This window comes from Neofelis nebulosa, chromosome 2 (assembly GCF_028018385.1).
Source record: "Neofelis nebulosa isolate mNeoNeb1 chromosome 2, mNeoNeb1.pri, whole genome shotgun sequence".
Taxonomy (NCBI): domain Eukaryota; kingdom Metazoa; phylum Chordata; class Mammalia; order Carnivora; family Felidae; genus Neofelis; species Neofelis nebulosa.
The window spans coordinates 212,679,221-212,705,326 of record NC_080783.1 but is presented as its reverse complement, the minus strand read 5'-3'; the positions used below and the strand labels follow the sequence as shown (position 1 = coordinate 212,705,326).

Below are 26,106 nucleotides of genomic sequence, written 5' to 3'. Positions count from 1 at the left end.
TGCACTCTGCTTCCCTGTTTAGGTTTGTGTCAGGACACCTTGCTCCAAGAATTTGGAAGATCAGGCCCTGGGGTATTTTTGTCCATAGTGTTCTAGGCCTCGTTCGGGAAATCGCTTCATTGAAGTAGGAGAAAGTACAGATTTATTTGTGAGCGTTCTATTCAAATCTCGTTTACTTTTCAGGCAGAGAAATTCCTGTGTGATATAGTGTGCTGCATGATTGCCTTTTTGCCTTGGGTAGAAATCGTTCTAGATGGGGAGAGAGGCGGGAGGTTGGGGTGTCAAGAAGCAAGAGGTCACACTGGCCGAATCTTTGCCGTGTTCTGGGTCTCTTTCCCTTTACGCACACAACGGGTGCACGTGACCTCTTTATTCTTAAAATGATAAACATATCTGGTTTGATTTTTCACTTTGGCTGATTTAATATGGTAATAGAATCTGCCTTTTATGAGGGGAGTTGGGAGTATGTTTTTTAGTGTGAAACTAGATGTTCTAGATGATTATTCTTGTGAAATTGTGTTTGTTGTTTGACAAATTCCTGGGCAGATTCAGTATTTATGAATTACGTGTTTTTGCTTAATCTGAATAAGTGCCAACTGTTTTCGTTATTGATACCTAGAGTTTATAGGTTGTAACTTGGTGATTCCATTCTTCTGTTAGGAATTAGGAGTGGTAGTTTTGAATGTCAAATATGCCAGCTGTGTTTGTAAATGAATGAAAACTGCTTTTGAGAAGTCGGCATAGTTTAGATATTTTTACTGTTTTTTCTAGAAGTTTCTGGATTTCAAGAATCTTCTGGTCAGAGTAACCTAAAATCAGTGTTAAACACTGTAAATCTACTCCACTAAAAGCTGAATCATCTCTGCATTTGCTACAATGATACTTACCATGAAAGATCTACTTTATGCTGTGATTAGTTTAGAATATATATATATATATTTTTATCTTATATAGGCCATAAACTTTCTAAGACTTCTTTCACAAATTGGTATTTTTAAATTTTTTTTTTTTAACTTTTATTCATTTTTGAGACAGAGAGAGACAGAGCATAAACGGGGGAGGGTCAGAGAGAGAGGGAGACACAGAATCCGAAATGGGCTCCGGGCTCTGAGCTGTCAGGACAGAGCCCGATGCGGGGCTCAAACTCACGGACCGTGAGATCGTGACCCGAGCGAAGTCGGACGCTCAACCGACTGAGCCACCCAGGCGCCCCACAGATTGGTATTTTTAAAACTTTTCTTTGCATCTAGCCCACATTTTTAGGGCATTTATGATCTTTTGCATTTTGATATACCAGACTGGCTTTTTATTTTTCTTTTAGTATTTGTCTATAAGCTCTATGTTGCTTCCTGAGCCTTAAAAATTAGTTTCTTCTGAGTCTTGATGTTACAATATGCATTTTTTTATAACTTAAAATAATTATAAAATAATATTAATGACTTTGTTGCAAATTTAATTAATTATTTTCCAGATAGCTCCAAAAGATCTAAAATGACCCGAGAGAATAGTTGTAAAATAACATCAGTGACTAAAAGGTGAATATGCAAATCAAATCAAATAATTATCTTCCTAATTCTCCCCAGTTCCTTCTCAGATTTAGACTAATCGTAAAGAATCTGCTGTTGCTTTTACTTTGCCTCTCATGTAGTTTTGTAGATGGACGGGTCTACAAAGGGTAGATGTGACTGTTTAACCTGTTCTGTGTGTTGCATTCATGTTACTTTGTGTTTGTCTTCAGTTTAATCTGCCTTATCTCTGAGGATGGGTGATGGGTGATGGTGGTGTGCCCCGGTGGGGCTGCCGGGCTGGTCTGACCCAGGGACGGGGGTGTCCCACGTATCTCTCCCTTTTCTGGTCTCTGGCCTCCATGTCAGAAGACAGCAGCTTACAGTTCTTGACGTTGTCTTGCCACTTCAAGGGACCATTGTTGGAATAAAGACCCTAATTATTTTATTGTTGCTGCGTTGATACTGATCATGTATGATCAAGTCATCTCTATAATATTAAATTAAATACTTGTGAGGATGATTTGCCCTAGAATTTGGAAGCAATACCTTGAAAAGTTAAGTACGTGTATATTATTAAAGCCATGGATATGTAAAATCAAGATCAAGCTCTTATTTTTCTAAGAATGTATGCTATTAGTAAAGTACAGTTGATGATAAAGATTCCCATACTCTTAGTCTGTGTATCTGCCTCATGTACTTTATCTGATAAATGTCAGCAAGCTGGAATTCAAGGAGGTTTGGTCAGGTACAGAAATCCAAAAAAGAAACTAAGGCATAAGCCAGGGTAGGAGAAATCCTCGTGATTTTAAGATTTTCAATATTTACCATTGGAAAACCAGAGGCACTTAACTGTTTAGCTATTTTTTTTTCCCCCTAACTTGATAGAATTAGTAAGTTTCAGTGATAGGGATGGAAAGATTTTTCTCTGCCACTGCACTGATAGGATTGTTGGTTCAAGTTTGTACATATGATAAAACTTTGACCTTGAGATTCTGTGTTAGTTAAGTGGGTATGTGAAAATAATGCTGTTGAAGTCAGCACTGAATATGAAAATATGTAGGATTGCCAGGACGCTTCCACAGGGGTTTTGCATGCTGGAGGAATCTAAAGTTACTTCAGTAACAACTTTCAGAGTCTGCAGTTGCTTTTAAACATATTGTCATATTGCAGCTAGTTACATGATTATTACAGTTCAGAGGTTCTCAGCTAGGAGGTTATTTGGGGTGTGTAGGTGTTTGTGATTTTCAAAACAGTCAGAGGCACTGCCGGCATTGATTGTGCAGGCATGGCCATGGCCATGATAGAAGGGACAGACAAGGCCATGGCCATGATAGAAGGGACAGACAAGGATTAGTTGCCCAGTCCAAAATGCAATGGTCTTCTATTGAGAGCCACTGCCAAATTCTCAGTTCTTGTGTTTAACATCCCTTGTTTTCAGTGTAATTTAGTAAAAGATTTAATTTTTAAAGTATCATTTGAGAAGTCAGTGTCGGATTTGCAATGCTTTTCACGTAAAATATTTTAGATATATAATTGACGATGTCGTGAGTTATGAGAGAAAAAAAATGAGACTCTGGTTTTTGGCAATTGGGATTAGAAGTGATGGAGAGGAGGGTCCAAGCATGCATGTATATAAGTGAACTCTTAAAAAAAAAAAAAAAAAAGATGTTACGATCCTTTTCTCTGGAAAGAAATGATGAGCGGCTTCCTATTAGGACAAGGAAGGAACAGATAGTGTGGAAAGTCAGAGAGAAGCTTATTAATCATTTAGCAACCTGAATTATGTTGTAACTTTTTATTAAGAGAAAGTGAGATTCATTGAGAAACAAATGAAAGACTGAAACGTTCTGAATACTTAAGTATTTGAGTTCTTTGGGATTAGAGGCCATAGTATCTCAGTTATTTGTGCCTGTGAACCAGCAACTACAAAAGGGGAGGGAAAGGAAAGGAAGAAAATGTTAAGTGAAGAGGAAAAAAGCAAGGAAAAGCAGATGGAAAGCAAGGCAAGGAGGAGGCAGCATCTCCTTCGATGACAGAAAATGGCAGCTCCTGCCTTCCTTGTCCTTAGGATAAAAATCTTGGTGTCATCCCTGACTTCCTCTTCTTTCATACCTGATATCTCCGGGGGCAGCAAATCTTGGGGGCTCTGTTTTAAAAATATATCCAGGATCTGATTACTTCTCACATCTCTTCTGTGCGGGCCAAGCCAGCATCATCTCTTGCCTAGATTGGGCCATTAGCCTCCTGAGAGATCTGCCTGCCTCCACCCTCTTCCCTTACAATCTCTTTTTAAACCTAAGTCACATGAGGTCGGCCACCTTGAGCCTCCCAACGGCTTTCTATCCCTGGATGGAAAAGCTCCAGCCATTCTGGTGAACAGTGCTTACCTTGCTAAACCCATACTTTATCTGCCTTCCCTGCCTTTCTGAATCCCCTCCTACACTTTCCCTGTCTCCATCCTTGCCCTCCCTGAAACACCTGGGCATGGGCATGCTGCCGAATGGGGTTTCTCACTTCATGTTCCCATAGCGTCCTGGCCCATAGCTCTTCTTCCGGCTTTTATGCAGATGTCCTTTTCTTACAGTGGCCTTTTCTGACCATACTTACTCTTGGTTTCACAGGCATAGAGACAGAGATGGTAATTCCTACCTCCTTCTCCCTACCACCTCTTCATTTTTCCCTAAAGCACTTTCATTATCTCATCTACTGCACATTTTACTGATTTTTTTTTTTGTTGCGGGTCTGCGGGTCCCTTTCCCCAGAGGCAGGGATTTTCTGCTTACTGCTGAAAACAGTGGTTGACACAGAGATAGTAGGAGTTACGGTGAGATGGGAGTAAAAGTTGGTGAAGTGTGGTTAAGAAGCAAGAGCAGAAGGGCACCTGGGTGGCTCAGTCGGTTAAGCATCCAACTCTTGATATCAGGTCGTGTCGTGATCTCATCGTTCATGAGATTGAGCCCCAAGTTGTGCTCTGTCCTTATAGAACGGAGCCTGCTTGGGATTCTCCCCCCCCCCCCCTGCCCCCCAGAATAAACAGGTAAACAATTTTTTTAAGAAGAAGCAATATTAGAAACCAGTTATGAGACTCAGTTATGGCTGAGTTATCCAACCTCCTTGAACTTGTTTGTTGAGGGTGCTAGTACTTATCTTTGTAAAAATCAGCTGGACTGATTTACATGACCATAGCACAGTGCCTGCTGGTCTTTGGAGGAGCATCATAAGTGATAGTTACGATGGTGATACCGAAGATTCTCATGGGAAGGACAAGACCACCTGAAGGAAATGGTAAAGCATCATAGCTCTTTCCAAAAGATCTTTCATTACAGTACTGGCATTTACTGCTTTTTTTTTTTTTTTTTTTTTGGTTCCTTAAAGAGAGCTCCCTATGGCCGATGTTACGAAATCCATCCATAAAAGCTTCGTAAGAGGGCAGGTGAAACCACTGATATTTTATTCACTTCTGGGTGCCAGGGTGTCCCTCATGGCCCTCCTAGTGGACTGTGTGACATTCAGTAGGCATTGGTGACAGAGGGGGTTGAGGGACGCACACCTCGGGCCACTAACCTCATCACCGTTTGACACCCAAATACACTTTGAACTTTATAACGATTCCAAGTCTCATAGAAAAGGATCGATTATGTTCAATGGGAGATGTATACCACAGAAAGACATGGTAAATATATATGAGAAAGATGCTCGATATTAAAATTTAAAGGAATGGACCTCATGGGCTAACCTCCACTTACCTGAGATCATATTCTCTGAGTATTTCCTCATTAAGAGTTTATATCGGTCGGGCTAGGACTGAGCTCTCTAACAAGATGCAAGTTACAGAATACATTTCCCTGTGCCATTTGTGAATAAAAACTAGTTCAGATGACCAGGCCCTAACTTAAATACAGTACCTTTGATTGTTAAAGCTGATCAAGGTGAGTGTGGTGAAGTAGCTCAAGGGGAAATAAAACCCCGAAATCTTCATATTAATGAACTGGGACAAAATGTCAAAGCGCTGTTTTTTATGATAGCGGGCAGGCAGCATATTCTGAGATGAAAAATGTCCCACGTTCCTTGGTTTATTAACAATTAGAACATAAAGTTCTACAATGTGAGTGGAGTCTTGTGGATCTAGGAAGGAAGGATAATTTATTAAAGCAAGTTCATGAAAAAAATGGACCTATGACTGATGGTATGTGTGCCTGTACCTGCCAGAAACATTTAGAGCGTTTCTGTGGAAGCGCTACTTAAAGCAGCACGGCTCTCATTTATTGTGAGTGACTTCCAGTGCCTCCTAGGATGTACGTGGCAGACGTGGAAGACGTGGTACGTCTTCGTAGATCGTCATTTAGAAACAAGTATGTCACATGCATTTACAAGAAATGGTTTTGTCGTATCGTTTTAGCGTACTGTGAATATACGCATAAAGATTGTAAAGGAATATTGCAGTTCTTTCCAAACAGTTTTTATGAAAACATTTGTATTTTACTACACGGTTTTTGTTTTATTCCCCAAAGAGAACTCCCCATGGAAATGTTAGTAAATTCACCTCTGTACTTCAGGAACTTGAAACACTAAATAATGTAAAGGGTCTAATGGTGTTTGCATTCGACACAGTATTGATATAAGTAAAAGAAAAACATTTACATTGCATAATAAATTACTCAGCAGTGCTTTGTGTTTCTATTAACAGAGCTAATCTGTTTCTTCTTAGGAATGATGCAATTTCACAGCAAAAATTTGATGTCATTCTAATGAGTCTGCTTTCAATTGTAGAGTACAATGAGGGCCTAGTAAAGATTAGTAAGAAATCTATTTTATTGTAGATAATAAATCTGCAAAGTAAGCTCTCAGCATAGATTGAAGTTGACCTGGCATGGAGTTGCTTTATGAATAGCCCTTTGAGCAAACTCTACAGTTCTGTATGTGGTTTGAAATCACTGTAAATGTGTAGGCAGGTACATATTACAATTGTCTGTTTTTCTTTTTAGGGCTCATGTAATCAAAGAAGTTTCTTTGTTGTGTGTAACTTTTCAGAACACAACAGGAATTGAAAATGAATCAGGTGAGTTTAAAAATAAGAATTTATACAAATACATTACCTAGATGCTAGACCAGTTCTTGATTTTTGAAAGACCAAAACACACACATTCATTTTTCCCCTGATTTTCTTTTCTGTTTCTTCCGACCATTAACTAGCTCATTGCTTTCATAGTGTGCATTTGTTCGTGGAGTGGCCTGTGCTCTGTCTGGGCGTGGCTTGGCCTTTCTGAGGAAGCCTGCTCAGGGGACAGAGTCTTTGAGACCTTAGTTCAGACTTTCTGTTTTTACCTTTCCCCTGCCACGTTGTAGTGTTCATTTTTTGGTTTTCTTTTGAAGCTTATTAAGCTTTCATTTTTACTATTTTTTTTTATTTTGTAAATTATCCATTGGTTGAAAAGGAAGATTGAAATTTATTTTTAGAAGCTGAAACTGATCAAGTGGGAGACTTTATAAGCACTCTGTCCTTGAAAACCCTGTTAATAGAATACAAACAAGAAGGCAGATATTGAAATGTAAGATGTGTTTCTTAGTGGAAGAGGGTGTGGAGCTACCTGGGGATTAAACAGTTCTGCTGTGGAGATTTCTGGAGCCTCAGGGCTGTTCTGATAAGTAAAACCAGTTATATGGACTTAATGTATTCTAAACGAGGATTCTTATTTTCTGGTTTATTATCATTTTACTTGTAGTTAACAGAAATTCATGGGTGTTAGAGACACCCTCTTGAGATCTTCATAAACATTTAAAAAATATGAAAGACAAACTTGAAAATGTGAAGTCTAATTAGTAGTATTGAGCTTAAAACTACCAGACCTGAAAACATTTTGTATCCCTCACAATCTGAGATTTTGGACACCTTTTCATCATTCACAGGTGCTTCTAACTGGAGTCCCACTTTTATTGGGGTGGGCTGCATTTTGTAAAGTTCAGTCCCGGGTTGCATTGAGAGATGTGACTTTTTTGGAATGGATTCTTTTGATTTTGTTTCATTACTTTTCTTTATCAAAAATATGTTTATTTTAATGCGGAGGACCATACATCATAAAAAATGAATCTGGCGAACACATGGGGCACATGGTTCCTATTATTTTACAACTTGCAGATTTACTGACATGCTTTTGAAGCCAAATTAGTTTTGAAATGGTCAGATGGGGGAGGGGAAAAGAGAACAGTGGATTGCCCTAGTCATTGTTCCTCAAAGTTATGTGCACATATATGTCCTAGATTTCATTTCTTTTTCTGTCTTAAGACTGATTCTATATGTGAACTTGGTCACCCAAAGGAACTTGCTTTTCTCCTGCCTAGGAACTGTCGTTAGGAGTCTTGATTCTGGATTAGAACGATTGCGAGTGCTTCCACAGTGGAATCCAAATGTTGACATTGCTTTTGTTGTATTGCTAATCAGCAGCCAGTTATTTTCAGGTGGCTACAGCTCTACCGGTAGGCTTAATAACGCATTAATTCTTACACCATATCAGGCTACTAATATTTTATTTCTAACGTGTTTCGACCTGTTGGACACCTCATACTTTTCACTCTGTGGCTCCCCTTACATCACGCGACCTTGTGTGTGGAGAAAGTCCACATGCCATTCACAAGAGTTGTAGCAATAACCATTTCTTTTTTGGCTCTTTTACAGTTTCATTTTGTTTTTGACAAGTTTTAATATCAGATCTGCAGAAGACTGCCTTTGATGCCAAATGCCAAATATCAGGGGAAAAGTGTCCTCTTATGTTTCTAATGGTTAGCACATTTCTGATTTGGATGTAATCTTCGTGGTCTGGTAGTAATGAAACTTTCATTTGGAGTATAAAAGTTGTCCACTTTTTAGGAGTAAAATTTTCAGCATCTTTAGTTATATTTTCACTATCTGAGGAGTATCAGTTGCATGATATTTAGACCTGATTATTATGTCATGGCATAAAATCTCTGAGTGTTTTTCAGCAGTTGTCTCAGTAATTTTTAAAAGTTAAGGATTGTTTCGGGATATTTTATATTTTCCCCTCTTATATTTATTTTCCCCTTTTCAGCCGGTGAAAGTGAGCAATCAGTGCTTGAGAAACTTGGAAGTAACTACACAAAAATTCGGATATTAAAGTTTTAACTGGAATCAGATTGATTTTTTTCTTTTTCTTTTTAGTTTATTTATTTAAGCAATCTCTGTACCAAGCGTGGGGCTCGAACTCGTGACCCTGAGATGAAGAGCTGCGTGCTCCACCAACTGAGCCAGGCGGGCGCCCCTGAACCAGTTTGACTTCTAATTAAAATCTTAATGGTGATGTTACGCTGAGATTATTCCCTGTAGGTACCAAGCAGCTTTGCTTAGATGAACTTTAGCAGTCAGAGCAATGTCTTATAGTGGGAATGGTCTCAAAGAGAGTAGTACTGTAGCATTCATTCATGTGTTTGCTGGTTGAGTTTTAGGGACTGAAGGATCCTCTGAGTGAGCAGACCATACTGTTTGTAAATGAGTCCTTTAGAAGAAACCACAGACTCCAGAGTCTCACGGTATATTAAACACTAACTATTGGATCAACATTCTGAACTGCTCAGTCTTACCAGTGTGTTCCAAGTCGTTCCTGGTGTGGTAGCTCACCAGGCTCTCTCTCTGACCCTAGCCCTGGGCTGCACAAAGCCTCCAGATCCACATGTTCTTTGTCCTTCTTTCTCTTCCAGTTTGTTCTCCATTCAACACTTAGCCCTTCTCTTATCTTCCCAACTCGGAACTCCACTCGTGTTGCCCGTGAGCCTTTGTTCCAACTCAGTCCAGGCTGCTTGGCAGACAAGAGGAGAGCCATTCTGCTTCCCGACTTCCTTCTCCCAGTTTCTTTTCTCTCCCATTTAAAATCACTGGTGTCCTTTACTTCATTAACATTCTACACCCATCCCAATATTTAACTTTTGACATGTTCCACTATTTTCTTTCTTTTTTCCCCCATAGACTTATCTAGGAGCGTCCAAAACTTTAAAAATCACTTTCTCGTTGAACAAAGAGTTTAGAATGCTTTACTTTATACAACATCAAAGGTGAGCAAAGTTCCATAATGTGAATATGCTTATAGTAGCTTAAAATAGGTATGCTAGAGTTTAATACCACTTCCTGTCTACTGAGTGCTTAACCAACAGGCCAGGCACTCCAGTAAATATTGCATATGTACTTTCTCACTAATTGAGTCTTTGCATCCACTCTATGAAGTGTAGGTAGTATAACAATTTTATGGACGAAGGCAGTTAAAGCGCAGAGAGGTGGCCGTGGTTTGCCCGTGGCCACTCAAACAGTAAGTGATAGAGCTCTGATTCACACCGTCACTCGTCAAATTCCAAAGCTAAGGTTCTAGGTCACCATTTTATACTGCCGTTATTAGTCAGGATAAGCTCTGTTATGCTGTGCTAACAAAAAGCAGCTCCAAAATCTCAGGGGCTTAATACAACACTTGTTTATTTCTTGTTCTTGCTACACATCCTGTGTGGATCTGCCTTTGGAGTTGCTCAAGAACCAGAGATGATGAAGGCTTTGTCTCAATGTACATCACTTCTACTCACATCTGATTAGCCAAAGTTAGTCATATGGCCACATCTGACTTAAAACTCTGGTATTAGGGGCTGGCTGGGGGGCAGTACAATCCTGCGGGGAAGAGGGGAGAACTGTGGCACCTTGGGTATAGCCTCGGTGATTTGTTTCCCCAGCTTTATTGAGATCTAATTGACACGGGGCATTGTGTAAGTTTTAGCCCTAATGAGGTAATGCAGCTGCCTTGATTTCTGATTTATTGAATCACACGTAGGTGGTTTTTTTTTGTTTTTTGAATCTTTGCGTAACTCAGGTTGTTACTAACGCTTGAAACTTTCTATCAACAAAGCAGCTTATGACTGCAGCATTTCTACATCCAGATGACCGATCTGCTATTGCCAGTAGCAAAACAGTTTTAGCAGCTTAGCCTTCCAGACTTTAAATAAAAGTTTTGTACAGTGAAATAACAAAAGAAGCTTTTAATCACTGGATGCTGCAGATCCAACCCTGAGCACTGGGATAAGCAGTCCCCGGTTCCATTCTCTTCTCTGTTCCGGGTGTTCACTTGCTCCCTCATTCATCCTGCCGTTGATGGACTGGACGGCACCCCTGGGTGTTGTGGGTTTCACAGTGAACTAGATAGGCCAGGGCTCTGCTCTGCTGCTTACCTACTCAGAGAGAGTTGAAAAGCGGAAGACGAGACCATTTTAGATAGCGAAAAGTGCCGTGAGGAGGGCGAAACAAGGCGGTGTGATAGAGAGTGATGAATGGAGGCAGCAGGGAGTTTCTTTGGATTACATGGTCAGAGAAGGCTGCTCTGAAGAGGTGACTAACAGTTAAAACAGACTCAAGTGGTAGCCAAGAACCAGGTATGTGAAGATCCAGGGAAAGAAAATTCTAGGTAGAGCGAGTCAGTAGTGAGTGCAAAGGCTCTGAGGTGGGAATGAGCCTGCTGGTTCAAACACAGACAGAACAGGCCAGGGCCTGGAGCTTGGCAGGCATCAGGGGGGCTCTGAGACGAGATGGAGTTGGGGAGAGGCTGGGGTCAGATTTATAGAGCCTTAAGGGCCATAGGAAGAAGCTTATGTTCTACTCTAAGTGCAGTGGGAAGCGACTGGACAGTGACATGATCTGGTTTCCATTTTTTAGAGTAGCACCTTTATCTTTATTGGGCAAGAGTATAGTAATATGTTCGTTCACTATTGAGATTAACGCCGTAGTTGAAGATAGTTTCTTCAGTCGGACAGTTTAAAGGGCCTGCCAGCTTTTTGAAAGAGGGCACTTTTTTGGTGTGTTTTAGAACTCTTTGGCGACTGTTGTTTTCCAGAGACCGTGTGAAGGTTGTTTTGTGTGGTGTCCGCATCTCTTTATTGTTATTGTGGTCGTATTCTTCTGCTCATTCCTTAACCAAACACGATTTAATGCTGTTTCAGTAAACTGAAGCTTGTTTCATCCTCTCTCCCCCTCACTGTTTGCTCCCAGAATAGTAGCTAATAGTCTTGTTTGCAAGTTTAAACAAAGAAGACTTGTTCATAGAATTTGAAATATTAGCGCTCTAATTCTTGGATGTCTTTTGCTGGTGACAACAATGAACTGTGGTGCTTATCATTAGCCTGTTGTAGAATAGCATGTATCTTAGTGTGATATACTATGACACATTCTCAATGTCAAGTCATGTTTAGTCTAAACTCTTCTATCAGACGCTGCTGTTGCTCTCCAGTGTTGATGTTTACGTTGATGTTTAAGGGGCGCCTGGGTGGCTCACTCCGTTGAACATCTGACTTGTCTCAGGTCACGATCTCATGGTTTGTGGGTTCGAGCCCCCTGTCAGGCTCTGTGCTGACAGCTCAGAGCCTGGGGCCTGCTTCGGATTCTGTGTCTCCCTCTCTCTCTGCCGCTCCTCTGCTCATACTGTCTCTCTCTCTCAAAAATAAATAAACATTAAAATTTAAAATAAAGTTCATGTTTAAGAAACTAGGTGCTTTAATTAAATTGATGAAAACGGGTATGATCATTTATGGTCGTTTTCCGGATAGAGTATGTAAAAAGAGTTTGATACAAATTTATTTTATTAAAAATTTTTTTAAATTTATTTTTGAGAGAGAGAGAGAGAGAGAGAGACAGAGAGAGACAGGGTATGGGTGGGAGAGGGGCAGAGAGAGAGACAGGCAGACACAGAGTCTGAAGCAGGATCCAGGCTCTGAGCTGTCGGCACAGAGCCCGATGCAGGGCTCTAACCCATGAACTGCGAGATCATGACCTGAGCCAAAGTCGGACGCTTAGCCAACTGAGCCACCCAGGTGCCCCTAGTTACTGATACAAATTTAAATGAGATACCAGTAAAACTTGCTTATTTTTATATTTTTAAAAATGAAAACATTAGTACGTATTGTCTGTCAGATCGTACTTGCAGCTTCCTGTAACAGCAGCCACTGCCAATGCCATGCTATATATATAACGCCATGTAGTGGAGTTACCTTCCTGATCCCAGTGGATGTGTATCTAAGAGGTGGGGGCTGGCTAGGGAGCAGAGCAGGCTGGTTCTAGGGCACCTGTGTGCTTGGAGCAGAGCAGATGAAGGAGGAGAGGTGTGGGCTCAGCTCTGTGGTCATTGTAAAGAACAGAGTAGACTTTGCCTAAGGAGATGGGAGACCGTTGGAGGGTTTTGAGCAGAGGAATGCTTGAGTTGGGTTTGAAAAAAATTTTGATTAAAAAATTTTTTTTTACTACATCATCAGTATTTTTATCTTTGGTTTTCTGGGACCATTACAGTTTCATTTGGACATGATTTAAAGAGGACAGTGTATAATTCATTTACTTATTTTACTTTAAAAGCCCAACATTGAGGTATCATTTGTGTGCATTAAATACACTCATTTGAGAGACGTCTGGGTGGCTCAGTTGGTTAAGCAACTGACTCTTAATGTCAGCTCAGGTCATGATCTCACGGTTCGTGAGTTCAGGCCCCACATTGGGCTCTGCACTGGCAGTGCAGAGCCTGCTTGAGATTCTCTTTCTCTCTCTGCTCTTCCCACACACTCTCAAAGTAAATCAATAAAGTTTAAAAAAATTTAATTTTTATTTTTTATAATGTTTATTTTTGAGAGAGAGAGGGAGAGAGAGCAAGAGCACAAGTGAACGGGTGTCAACAGGGGAGGGGCAGAGAGAGGGAGACGCAGAATCCGAAGCAGGCTCCAGGCTCTGAGCTGTCAGCACAGAGCCCGACGCGGGGCTCGAACTCACGAACCAGGAGATCATGACCTGAGCCAGACTTGGATGCTTAACTGACTGAGCCACCCAGGTGCCCCTAAACATTTTTTTAAATGTACCTGGGGGCACCTGGGTGGCTCAGTTGGTTAAGCGTCCGACTTCAACTCAGGTCACGATCTCGCGGTCCGTGAGTTTGAGCCCCACGTCAGGCTCTGGGCTGATGGCTCAGAGCCTGGAGCCTGCTTCCGATTCTGTGTCTCCCTCTCTCTCTGCCCCTCCCCCGTTCATGCTCTGTCTCTCTCTGTCTCAAAAATAAATAAACGTTAAAAAAAAATTTTTTTTTAAATGTACCGGTTTGAAGTGTGCAAGTCTTAAGATTGCCAGATACCTGCACTCAGTTCTCTCAAGGTACAGAACACTTCCATTACCCCCAAAATTCTTTCCTGCTGCTCTGCAGTTAGTGTCACTTCCCCACCCCCCCAGTCCTTACCCCAGGCAGGCACTGATTGGCTTTCTGTCCCTGTGGATTGTTTTTTCCTGTTCTAGAATTTCATGTGAGTGGAATCATTAGTACTTGCCCTTTTGTATTTGTCCCCCCTCCTTTTTTTTCTTTTTTTTAATGTTTATGTATTTACTTAGAGCACGAGCAAGGGAGGGACAGAGAGAATCCCATGCAGGCTCTGCACTGTCAGTACAGGGCCTGAAGTGGGGCTCAATCCTATGAACTCTGAGATCATGACCTGAGCTGAAATCAAGAGTCAGACACTCAACCGTCTGAGCTACCCAGGCGCCCCTGTGTTTGTCTCCTTTTGATCAGCGTGGTGTTTTTGAGATTCATCCATGTTGTTGTAGGTGGTATTGGTAGTTTATTCCTTTCACAGAGGACGTTTTATGGGGGCAGCAGACCATGTGACCATTCAAATACATCTGTTCATAGATGTATTTCCAAAGATTTGGTAAAGCCTTGAATGGCTTTCTATCTTTGCTTTTAGGTTATCTTCCCCACTTTTTTCCTAATCCTGGGTATATATGCATAATGAGGTATAAAACGTTGAAACCACTGTTGCTGTTGTAGCATATTATTAATATAGAATTAGATTTTTATAAGTAATTATAAATGCGAATTTGATTTTTCAGGCTTTTTAAAAGGAGACTTCCAAGTAAGTTGATTCTTAATGTGTTATGACTTAAACTTAGATTAATGAATGTATAGTTTAGAAAATTAACATGTTTAATAATGATGGCACTTAAATCTCATTTTGAATCATGTATTCTACTAGATAAATTGGCAATTTTTTTTTTTTTAAAAAATTTTTTTTTCAACGTTTTTTATTTATTTTTGGGACAGAGAGAGACAGAGCATGAACGGGGGAGGGGCAGACAGAGAGGGAGACACAGAATCGGAAACAGGCTCCAGGCTCCGAGCCATCAGCCCAGAGCCTGACGCGGGGCTCGAACTCACGGACCGCGAGATCGTGACCTGGCTGAAGTCGGACGCTTAACCGACTGCGCCACCCAGGCGCCCCATAAATTGGCAATTTTTATAAGATCTGGGACATTGTCTTTGTGAATGAAAATACTAGATTATTTCTGAAATTTGAAAAAGAATTAGCAACTTGGATGACATTTTTCTTATATAACTGTGGGAGGAACTCTGGCAAGAAGGTTTACATTTTTTGTTATTCTGATATTAATGCTTTGGCAAAGAAAAAGGTTTTGTAGGATTGTTTTGCTCTTCCTCAACTTTGCTGTGTGGTGACTCACTTTCACCCTCAGTCCTTCACAGGACTCCACAGGGATTGGACTTTCGTCCTTCACAGCCACTCCATCTGTGTGACCTTGGGCAAGTCACTTGACCTCTTGGTATTTGCTTACCTACCTGTTAAATAGAGATAATAGTGGTGACCACCCCATGTGGTTGTGGTCAAGAGTAAATGAGTTCATAAACGTCAAGGCCAGCGCCTGGCATGTAGGAAACACTGTAGGTATCATCATCACCATTATTTTCAGCTCGTAAGCAAGTGCTGATTCTGCCCTGTAACATACTTTCTAAGCACTGTTAGTGCTTTACTTCAGGCCAAGTCATTACTTTGGATTTTCACAGAAACCCCCTCATTGACCACTGCTTGGCTGATGGTCTCTCTCTCTGTGGGACCATTCTCTGTATGTCTTGAGTACTGTATTCATACAACATAAACCTGAGCATATAGGAAATTAGAAAAGCAGGCAATTATGGTGAGTTGTTTGGAATGTCTTCATGGATGAATGGATTTGAACTTGACCTGGAAGGATATAGAAGGTATTGACTGGTCAGAAGAATTGAGGGCCAGAAGGATCAGTGGTCTGGGGGCCCTGTTGGCTGAAAGCCTGATCTGTGAAAGACGCCAAGGAGTAGGAGGACCTCCAGAGAGTGGTGCCTGTAGGGACTAGGGAGGAACTTTGAGAGTAAAATCGAGATTTTTCTGTGATTTCTTCCAATAGAATTTTTCTTTTTCTTTTTCTTTTCTTTCTTTCTTTTTTTTTTTTTTTAAGGCTGTGGCTAGACCAAGCAAACTCCCACCTGACTTGAAAGGCTGTTGCTCCTTGGTTTGCTGCCTTGGATGAAGGTGGTTTGAAATTTGGCAGCTCAGTCTCAGCAGTAACAGACTCACTAGGAGGCGGCAGAACCCTCCTTCAGGGGCATGTCAGGTTGAGAAGAGCTCTTAGGTCTAATTTACTTTGCTTCTCTTCAACCTCGAGAGACTCTACAACCAGTAAAGTAACCACTGGTTTATTTAGAAAGTTAAAAAAAAAAAAAAAAGAATTCTGAACCGGATGCTTTATAGGATGATTAATCAAGAAGGCAGAGGGTTTAGAGAAGTTGAATAGGGAACAGACTGGAAGCCAGAAGACCTTCTCATCACGTCATGTCACTCCCCTGCCCAAGACCTTCTAGTTGTGTCCTGCTGCTCTCTAAATGAGCTCCAGTCTCTCTCTACCCTGACCTTCAAGGTTCTGGAGGTTCTGGCGGCAGCCGCCTCTGCTTTCTCCCTGGCTCGCTGTGACCTGGCCACGGTGGTCTCATTTTATTCCTGAACGTGCCAAGCCCTTTGTCCCCTTAGTACGTTTCCCTGGAATGCTCGATCCTTAACACGTGGCCATTCCCATCTTTCAGGTCCAAGTGTCTGTGTGTTTCTGATCTTCTCTAAGATGTCCCCCTGCACGCAGCTGCCCTGACGAGGACAGTGCCCCCTCCTTATCTGTTTATCACACTCTTTTTTAAAAAAAAAAAAAATTTTTTTTAAAAGTCTTTATTTATTTTTGAAAGAGAGAGACAGAGTGTGAGCAGGGAAGGAGTAGAGAGAGAGGGAGACGCAGAATCCGAAGCAGGCTCCAGGCCCTGAGCTGTCAGCCCAGAGCCCAACGCAGGGCTCGAACTCACGAACCGTGAGATCATGACCTGAGCCGAAGTCGGCCGCTTAACCGACTGAGCCACCCAGGCGCCCCATCACACTCTTTATTTCACTGGTCCCAGTGGAATACCCGGTCAGGTGGGCAGAACCCATCTGTCTTCGCTGCTGCTTTCCTCGGTAGCGCAGTGCTGGCACGCGCGGTGCTCGTCTGCCCTTCGCAGGATGAGGGGATTGCTGTGTTATTTCAGGCTGAAGGGTGACTACACCGGTGGGAAGTGGAGAACGATCAGATACCACACATACTGCAAGCTCACCAGCAGATTCGACTGTTGACTTCTCCCCCTTCATGGAACCTTTTCCCCAGCCTTTCTGACATCATGTTCTTGATGCCCCTTCTGCCACGGTGACATCGTGCCTGGTCTTACCTCCCGCTCTTAGATAGTGACATCCTGAGGGCTTTGTCCTTGCTTGTCTCTCTTCTCTGATCCCATCCACTCCCCTGGACTCCGTGGCCAGTTGAGTCTGTACACCCTCACAGCCATCTCTGTGCACACAGACCTCCTGCACTTGACTGCCAGGTACTTGTTTGTTGACAGCAACCACTGCTCGGGGCTCGGCATCCTGTGCCAGGCGCCGGGTGCAGCGGTGAGTGAAACGGAACCTGCCCCCTGGGTCTGCAGCTTAAACCTGCCTCTGGTGGAGAGGCCATTAAACCAGCCAGCCAGTAAGTGCTTACAAAGTGCAAAGTGCTGGGGGAGGTGGGGAGAGGTGGGGCGTGTGGTAATGGAGCCTTAGGGGAAATCCTGCTTGGTAGGACAGTGGGGACTGGCTTCCTTAGGGCAGGGCAGAGGCCCAGAGCCCTGCAGGCAAAATGACACCTTCCTGCCTTGATAGGTCCTGGCCCAACCAGGCAGGTGCTTAAAGTAAGGGGTAGGAACTCTCTTCTGCTTTTCTATCCCACCCGGGCAGGAGCCCCGAAGGGCCATGGACAATAACTGATTGCCTTTAATTGCCTTTGAAGCTATTTATCCCAGGTTGTTCTGGTATGCTTTGCTTGTTCTCCGTTAGCGATTCAGAGTGAAACCCTTAAAACGGACCCCCCCCCCTTGCCTGTAGGGAACAGCCCCTCGAGTTTGTAGTGGAGAAGTTGGGGAGGTAGGGTGCGAATGTGCGGACCCCACCCTCCTTCCTCTTCTTGGTTTAGTTAGTCTCTCAGAATCTCTCCTGATCTCTGCTTCTCAGTCCTGAGATGGGAGGTGCCGGAAGAGCAGAGGTGGTCTCTTTCGTGCAGCGATCATCAGGCTTTTGTTTATGTGCATTAGATCTTTGGATATTTACCATGTGAGAAATTGAAGCAATTTTTTTTTCTTTTTTGTGAAGTAAACTCTGCAGCCACTGTGGGGCTTGAACTCATGACCCCAAGATCAAGAGCCCCAAGCTCTGCCGAATGAGCAAGCTCTACCGAATGCGCCCCCTTGAAACAAAAATTCTTTGAACAATGTTTAGGGAGTATAGCTTCACAGGAAGTGGCAGAAATAGTACAGAGCCCTATACTCTTCTTCACTCAGTTTTTCGCGGTGGTAACATCTTACTTTATTACAGTATCAAAACCAGGAACTAGACCTAGTTCAGGAGTTGGTTAGACTACAGTCCTTACTCATAGTTCAGAAATTTTTAAAACATGAGATTAGACAATCACACATCCATTAGCCGGTGGAATGATGACATCATCACTTGTCATAAACCCTGAAAACCTCCCCTCTACATGCCTGAGAATGAAAAAGGCAGGTAACATCCCAGGACTATTGTTGAAATAGCCCTGACCCTGTGGGCCCCCCAAAGGTGGCCCTAAATGACTGTGAGATACCCCGCTGGCTTGGTTAGAACGTGCACTCTGGAGTCTGTCTGGACTTTATCTTGGCTCTGCTACTTTATTTTTCTTATTTTTATTTTTTATGTGTTTTTAAAATTTTTATTTTAGAGAAAGAGAGTGTAAGAGGGAGAGGGGCAGAGGGAGAGAGAGAATTAAGCAGGTTCCACACGCAACAACTCAGAGCCTGATGCAGGACTCGATCCCTTGACCCTGGGATCATGACACGACATCAGGAGTCTGACGCTCAACCGACTGAGCCACTCAGGTGCCCCTTGGCTCTGCTACTTTAAAACCACGCAGCTTGGGGCGCCTGGGTGGCTCAGTCGGTTAAGCGGCCGACTTCGGCTCAGGTCACGATCTCGCGGTCCGTGAGTTTGAGCCCCGCGTCGGGCTGTGTGCTGACAGACAGCTCAGAGCCCGGAGCCTGCTTCCGATTCTGTGTCTCCCTCTCTCTCTGCCCCTCCCCTGTTCACGCTCTGTCTCTCTCTGTCTCAAAAATAAATAAACGTTAAAAAAAAAATTAAAAAAAAAAAACAAAACCATGCAGCTTGGGAGAGTTACTTGACAGGGCAGCTCTGTAGCATAGTATTTGAGAACCCAGACCCTGAAGCCTGACTGTCTGGGTTTGAATCCTGCCTCTGCCACCTACTAGCCATGACTGTGGGCAGGTCTCAGTTTCATCTGTAGAGTGAGGGTCATGAAGGTGCCCACAGCCAGAGTGGCGGTGTAAAGATTGAACGAGCTGGTTAAAAGATTAAACGAGCTTGCAGTAGCATCCGAATGGCGTCCTGAACGTCCATCGGTGTCAGCTGTGATTATTGCGAGGTAATGCAGGAAAAACATTTAGCGCAGAGCTTGGTCCAGAGGAGGGAGTAAAAGTCACGCTCCTGACGCTCCCCCACCATCCAGCATGGGAAGTCATCGTGAGCCAAAGGAAAGGTATTAGGTATTAGGGGAAGGGAAAAAGCAGTTCTCTGAAAACTTTGTGAGCAGAGGGCCCGGATCAGCTTTGTGAACCATCGTACCTTCACTGCTCAGCGCAGGGCCAGCCTGGAGCGGGCTCTCAGGAAGTGTTTGTTAATGACTGAGTGATGGACTGAGTGAAGGAGAGCTGCTTGTGGCCACGAGTCGGGGAGGGGGAGGAATACTGACTGCCTTCTTTTGAGTTTGAGTTAGGAAGTTCAAGACCTTGATTTAATGAGATCAATAACAAAGCTTATTAAGTTAACTTAAATTTAACACATTAAATTTAACATATGCTGTTCTAGATCAGTTCACTGATACATGTTTGGAGCCTTTACTTCATCAAGCGGTGAAGTAAACGAGCTCTTCTGTTTCCTGTTACGTAATAGGAAAGTAGAGAAGTCCTTGTAACGTCCTCTGTGCTTACCACAGTGATCGGTGTCCAGAAACCCTTGAAACAGGAACGTGCCTTTATTCTGGGATGGCAAGGATGGGCGGTTGGCCACTCCAGAAGGGGGAGCAAGGGTCCTTCCTAGCGCCTGCAGTTTGGTCTCTGGCTGGTCACCTTCTATTCCTCGTATTCTGTGTAGTTCAGCAGGTGATCCATTTCTCCTAAGGTGTTACCCCTACCTACCTCTCCCGCGTCAGCTCCAGCTGCTTTTCCCTCACCTTCTCTGCTCTGGACTCGCTGGTCTTTTTGCCTGTCTGTTCTGTGATCATATCAAGCTTATTCTTGAGTCAGCAAGGGTCCTTGCCGATTACCTGTCCTGGTGTGTTTGCCCCCCCATACTGTCACATGATGCCCTTCTACTTCTTGAAGCAGTCTGTTTAAAATAGCACCCTACCCATCTCCGTCACTGTGTCCTCCTCTTGTGCCTAATTTTTCTTTAGAGCATCAGAAAGTACCAGGCATTGTATATCCTTGGTTGATTTTGTCGGTCTTCCTCCATAGAGTGACACATTGTTAAGGCAGAGGAGGTGCTTAAAACATTGCCTGGCCCGTAGAAGGGACTCAGAAATTGAGTAGATGCTGCAATTTCTTTTAGAGAAAAATTGATCTGGGAAGTAGTCCCAGGATCAAATGGTGATCTTCAGTGTAGGAACCAACATGACCTTGTTTAGAGTATAATATTACATCTAATACTCTAAGGATGTTCACATGTATAAATATATGTGTATATGTATGTTTGTGTGTATAAATGAGATCCCAGTTTATATATGGGTGGGGGAGAGAAATTTTCTTTTAAATAGTCTTTTGTTCTAAAGGTTTACTTGTAAATTGCGTGCTAAGAATTGAAAGCATATATCACATTTTCTAAAAAAGAATTCTTATGTTGGCCCAGAAATATACCTACCTCACATTCAAGAAATTCAGGCACAGGGAAAAAATGCTTTCCGATAGATGACCCAGCTATTTTATTTATTTCTAGCCCTCCTTTTTCTAAAAAAGTTTTAAGTTGGTTTACAAGAATTATGTATTCATTCAGGTATTTAAATGACAACAAACATGACATGTTGTGTCCCCTGCTAAGCATTGGGAACGCAACATCAAATAAGATAGATACCATCTGGGGCGCCTGGGTGGCTCAGTCGGTTGAGCATCCGACTTCGGCTCAGGTCATGATCTCGCGGTCCGTGAGTTCGAGCCCCGCGTCGGGCTCTGTGCTGACAGCTCAGAGCCTGGAGCTTGCTTCGGATTCTGTGTCTCCCTCTCTCTCTGACCCTCCCCCATTCATGCTCTGTCTCTCTCTGTCTCGAAAATAAATAAATGTTAAAAAAAAAAAAAGATACCATCTGTCTTCACTGTAGTTTATCAGAGGAGGTACGTTAAACACATAATTTTACAACTAATTATTTAAAATTGTGATAAGAACTATGAAGGTAAACTAAGGAAGGGAAGAGGCAGTTTCCAGCTGGAGCCATCGCAGCTGGAAAGGTGAGAGCCAGGTCCTGGGGCTGCCAGGGTTGGCTTGGTGTGGTTGGAAGTCTGCAAATTTTAGTTGAGTCTTGTAGTGTGAAGGCTACTAAAATATGAAAAACAGCTTTCCTCCACTAGGTAAAGAGCCCAAATTTACAAGCAGGGAGGGCTTCACCAAAAGCAGGTAAATAAATGCATAGGAATTTGTCTTATCTTTTTTCTTGTGGCAGTTCTGCTGAGGTCCTTTCTGTTCACAGGTGTATCAGAAATGTTAACACACGTGGTCTCCAAATTACACTCCAGTGACACATTTCCCGTGGGAATGACCATTCCTGCCTCAGGAGCCGTTGGCTGCCGTCACTGCCATGGAAGTTGGGAGGTTTTAGGGCAGAGGTTCTCAGATTCTGTTCCAGCAGAATTTTTTCTTTTTTGTTTTCTTTTTTTTTTTTTTTTTTTCAGGTTTATTGAGGTATAATTGACGAATTGTAAGATATATGAAGTATACATAGTGGTAATCTGATATATGTGTAGCCATCTAATTACCCCATCCATCATCTCTCATATTTATCCTTTTCCTTTTTTTTTTTTTTTTTTTTTTTGTGAGAACATTTCTCTTAGATTTCAATTCTATAATACAGTGCTATCACCTAGAGTTAGCATGTTTTACATTAGATCCTCAGACCTTATCCAGCAGAATCTTAACTGGAAAGAGCACAGTAGTTATGAACATGGGCTCAGGGTCAGACAGACAAAGGTTCAAATCCTGGTCTTGAGCAACTTAGACCACTTCCCTAAGCCTCAATTTCCTCCTTAATGGGTGTGTTGGTGTTGGGGGTGGGGGTGAGGGGATAGGGCAGGGGCGGTGCCAGAGGAAGCAATGACAGTCCCTGCCCCTTGAGCTGTTTGGAGTAAATGCCATCATGCACAGAAGACGGTTAGTGCAGTGCCTTGTACTGAGGCCCTGAGGACTTTCTCAGGAAATGCTAACTTATTAGTATTATTGTCATAGTGTCTGGAAGTACCAGTTTAGAGCAGCTGATGCACTGTCTTTTCAAAGCTCCTAGGGAGGTTAAATGGTGTCAGATCCTTTTAAATCTTAGGCTAGGGTCCTATCTGAGGAAGGAGAAGAAAACTTCCTCACGCTGCTAAGTGGCCATGTGCTGATGGGACTCAGAGCCTTAGCTAAGTACTTCTTCATGTTTGTCCATGTTATTATTTGTCCAATAATTATTATGTAGCCTAGGGTACCCACTGCCTGTTCCCCCTTTGGAAAAAAGATTAATACCTGTTCCCCCTTTGGAAAAAAAGATTCCTGTTTCCAGAATCACCATTTATAGATTCAAGTTTTAAAAATGGGGTACCATATTTAAAAGTGAGAAATTTGTGTGCTGAATTTATTCACACTGTAGCTAATTAAAAACACCATCAGACCCATTTTCGGGGGCAGTTTTGGCATTCTTGTGTTTTGAAAGGCATTTAACGTGTGCTTGGTATTATTGTCAGAACCAAGCTGTAGATCCAGCAGGATCACAGCGTTCGTGCTTCCAGAGTGTCGGCACTCTGAGCTTTTGCCCTGTTTGAGAAGGGAATCTCCATCCCTGGGGGCCCGCTTGTGTGCATCCCGACTCGAAAAACGCCAGAGAGTGGACCTTCATAATGAGTTGCTCCTTGCTGGGGATTTATTTCTCTTAAAGCAGCCTATTGATACTTTAAACAAACAAACAAACAAACAAACAAACACAGCACAGAAAACATCAAAAAAAATAATGTTGGGATTACACAAACGTGGATGATTTCTTGTCTTTGTACAAAACATTCTTAAAAGCTGTAAGAGCTTCATTGTGGGGAAGTTAACTTCCTTAGGTTGGAGTTTGCTTTTTGCTTACTTTGGTATCTTTGAAAATCCTTGAGAAGTGTTTCCCTTTGCAGTGAAATAAAAAACACCTAAGACTAAAGGACCCATCATTCTTAGTGGTGTTATGATATGTACGTCGGTTCTTTGGGGGTATATGGGATAACAGTCAATACAAACTTGGTTTTCCTTTGATTGAACGTTATTTTCAAACTAACAGTCATGTTTTACCAGTTGCCTCAGATTTTTGCTTTCTCTTCCCTTATATAATACGTACCTAATAGTAATGTTATTTCTTAAGATTAAAGTGAATTTTGGTTAGTAATTACATACAATTCCCTATTTCTTGGAGACTGTGATATTCTGGCAACTTTGCTATTTAATGTGACTTGATAGAAGCGGTAAATTACTGCTTCCGGGAAAGGTTGCATTTCCATTGAGGGCCCAGAAAAAGTTGTAGTGTTCTTGTCGGAATATTCAAGCCCCTGTTAAAGGGGGTGTTGCTCCAGAAGGATGAAAACATAGGTGGGGTGGGGTCTGGCCGGCTGGCTGGGCCTTTGCAGTGTGTGCCAGAAGTACTCGTTTAAGTAGGAGTGTTGATTTTTATTTTTTAAGCGTTCTAAAATGCTGACGGTAGCCCTGGACTGAAAAGGAAGCTGAAGCCGTATCTTACTTCCAGATTCTGTGGGAGTTGAAAACAGTGTGGTGCCAGAGATTCGCGTAGTTTGAAAATGACTACAGGTGGCTGAACAAAACAGATTAACACAGACAGGCTTGAAGGTTGCAGCAGTTTCCTTTGGAGACTCACAACAATGAAAGCAACTCCTGAAATGCTCTGCATCTCGCATCTTGTAGTCTCCGTCTGGCTTGCCAGCTTCAGGTTGCAGTTACAGTTTTGCATATTTGCTTATTGGACCAGAAAAACAACAACAACAACAAAAAACCCACCAACTGGGTTTGCTTCCCTCTGCTCTGATCCTTCTGTTCCTTGACTTGCAGAACGCCACCGAGCCTGTCGCAGCTGCTGAGAGCCTGGCTGAGGTGCCTGAACATGTGCTTCGAGGACTTCCGGAGGAAGTGAGGCTTTTCCCATCTGCTGTTGACAAGACTCGGATTGGTGAGTACTAGGGTCCCCGGAGGGGACGGGGAGGGGAAGGGGGCAGCCTGTGTGGAGGTGGGGAGCTCATCATAAAAGCAACAGGTTTACACTTTGATTTAGAACACTGTGTGGTGTTTCTGCATTTTCCAGTTAAGAATCCAGGGTGGACATAGATTATGAAACTGAACCAGAAATATCTCCACGCCCACCACCTCCCGTCCTTCGTGATTCAGCCCGCGTGTTCCCTTCCACGTTTCCTCGGGGCTCTTCGTACTACAGAGCGTATTCCTTCCTGTCTTGTTTCACTGGGACTTGAGTGTGACTGTGCTGTTATATTTAATTTCATCCTTGTGTATCGTCACATCTGCCCTTGCATTGATTTGAGTGCCTTCATTTCTCATTTCTCTTTATGTCTCCAGTACCTGACGCATTATGGACCTCAGCAGGTACTTGGACGAATGATGATCCGAGCGTATCTGAATGCTTCTGGCTGGGATTTCTCATTGAATACAAACCAAGCTTTTGTGTATTTGGTTTTGCTTTTGTGACCTAATCTTTAGACGGAAGGCTAATAAGGAAGTAAATCATAAAAATTTAGTCAAAGTACATTTTTGGAATCTATCACGTTTGTATCCCTTTTCGTTTTTTTGGTTTTTTTTTTTAAGATGTATTTCTGATATTCCAGTTGATGTGTATATGTGTGTGAATAAATTGTTAATAAATGCTTTTCCTAATTCTCACTGAAAAAGTGTTCAGTAAGCAGCTTGAGCGCTTACATCATTCACGGGAAAGTGGTTGATTTTATAGCGCCACTAACTGATCGTTAGCTCTGTTATCAAACTGGATTCATAGACTTACAGGAGAGGGAAACTTGAACCTCCTAGCTGGGCAGGACTGGCTCAGTCTCCGCCTTCCTTCTGTGCCTGAGGAAATGGAGACCAGAAGATGAGGGAACTTGTCCAAAGGGATGTTGTCAGGGAGCGTCACCTCTGGGTGCCGGTTCCCTTGGCCCCACCACCACCTTCCGCCGTTTTGCCTGCTGCCTTCTGCGGCTCGTCTGTTTGCCTGTGGGTAGTGCACAGAAAAACAACAGCCTAGGAATACCACGGAGCAGCAGGAGCAGCAGCGGTATAACTCTTGGCTGTTTGCAACTCTGAAGAGTGAGTTGTTACAGTAGCCAAGTTTTCAGGAGACCTAGCCGGAGAGGAAAGAGTGTTCTGTTTTGAGCGCGCTTCAGAAATACTTATTCACAAAACTGTATTTCTCAGCCTTTGTGAAAGCAATTCATGTTCATTGGAGATCATTCCAAATCTGCGGAAAAGTAGAAAGAGTTAAAAATTATTTATGGTTTCGGGGCGCCTGGCTGGCTCAGTTGGTGGAGCATGTGGCTCTTGATCTCGGGGTCATGAGTTTGAGCCCTGTGTTGAGTGTAGAGATTACTTAAATAAATAAATACATCTTAAAACAAAAACATTCCCTCGAAAAATTATAGTTTCACTCCTCGTATTTTTTCTCGTTAAGTTGTTATTGTGCTGTTCTCTGGGTATTTGTGATTGTGCCATCTGGGTAATTTTACATGTGAGAAATAGAAACAAACAGATATAAAACATTCTTTCCTACTTGTAAAACAGTGTAGGTTCTTTACAGGCTATTTGGGAAGTACAGAAGAATACAAAGAAGAAAAATAAAAATCCTCCTGAAGACTTGATTTCATTTAATTTCACTTGCTCTCCATTGATTTAACAT

The 26,106-nt window shown here is 42.6% G+C and overlaps 1 protein-coding gene across 7 annotated transcripts in view; it reads left to right on the top strand.

The window, feature by feature from the left end:
- Positions 1-26,106, top strand: part of PRDM2 (PR/SET domain 2) — a 124,344-nt gene that overhangs the window by 8,352 nt on the left and 89,886 nt on the right. For 5 of the 7 annotated variants that reach the window (XM_058696311.1, XM_058696255.1, XM_058696277.1 and 2 more), the window contains exons 2-3: positions 6,494-6,567; positions 24,261-24,378. In XM_058696311.1, coding sequence (XP_058552294.1) covers positions 6,559-6,567; positions 24,261-24,378 — 127 coding nt within the window. In that variant the 5' untranslated portion in view covers positions 6,494-6,558. Of the gene's footprint in view, positions 1-6,493; positions 6,568-24,260; positions 24,379-26,106 lie in introns of those variants that run through there. The other 2 variants (XM_058696285.1, XM_058696296.1) reach the window with 1 other exon arrangement.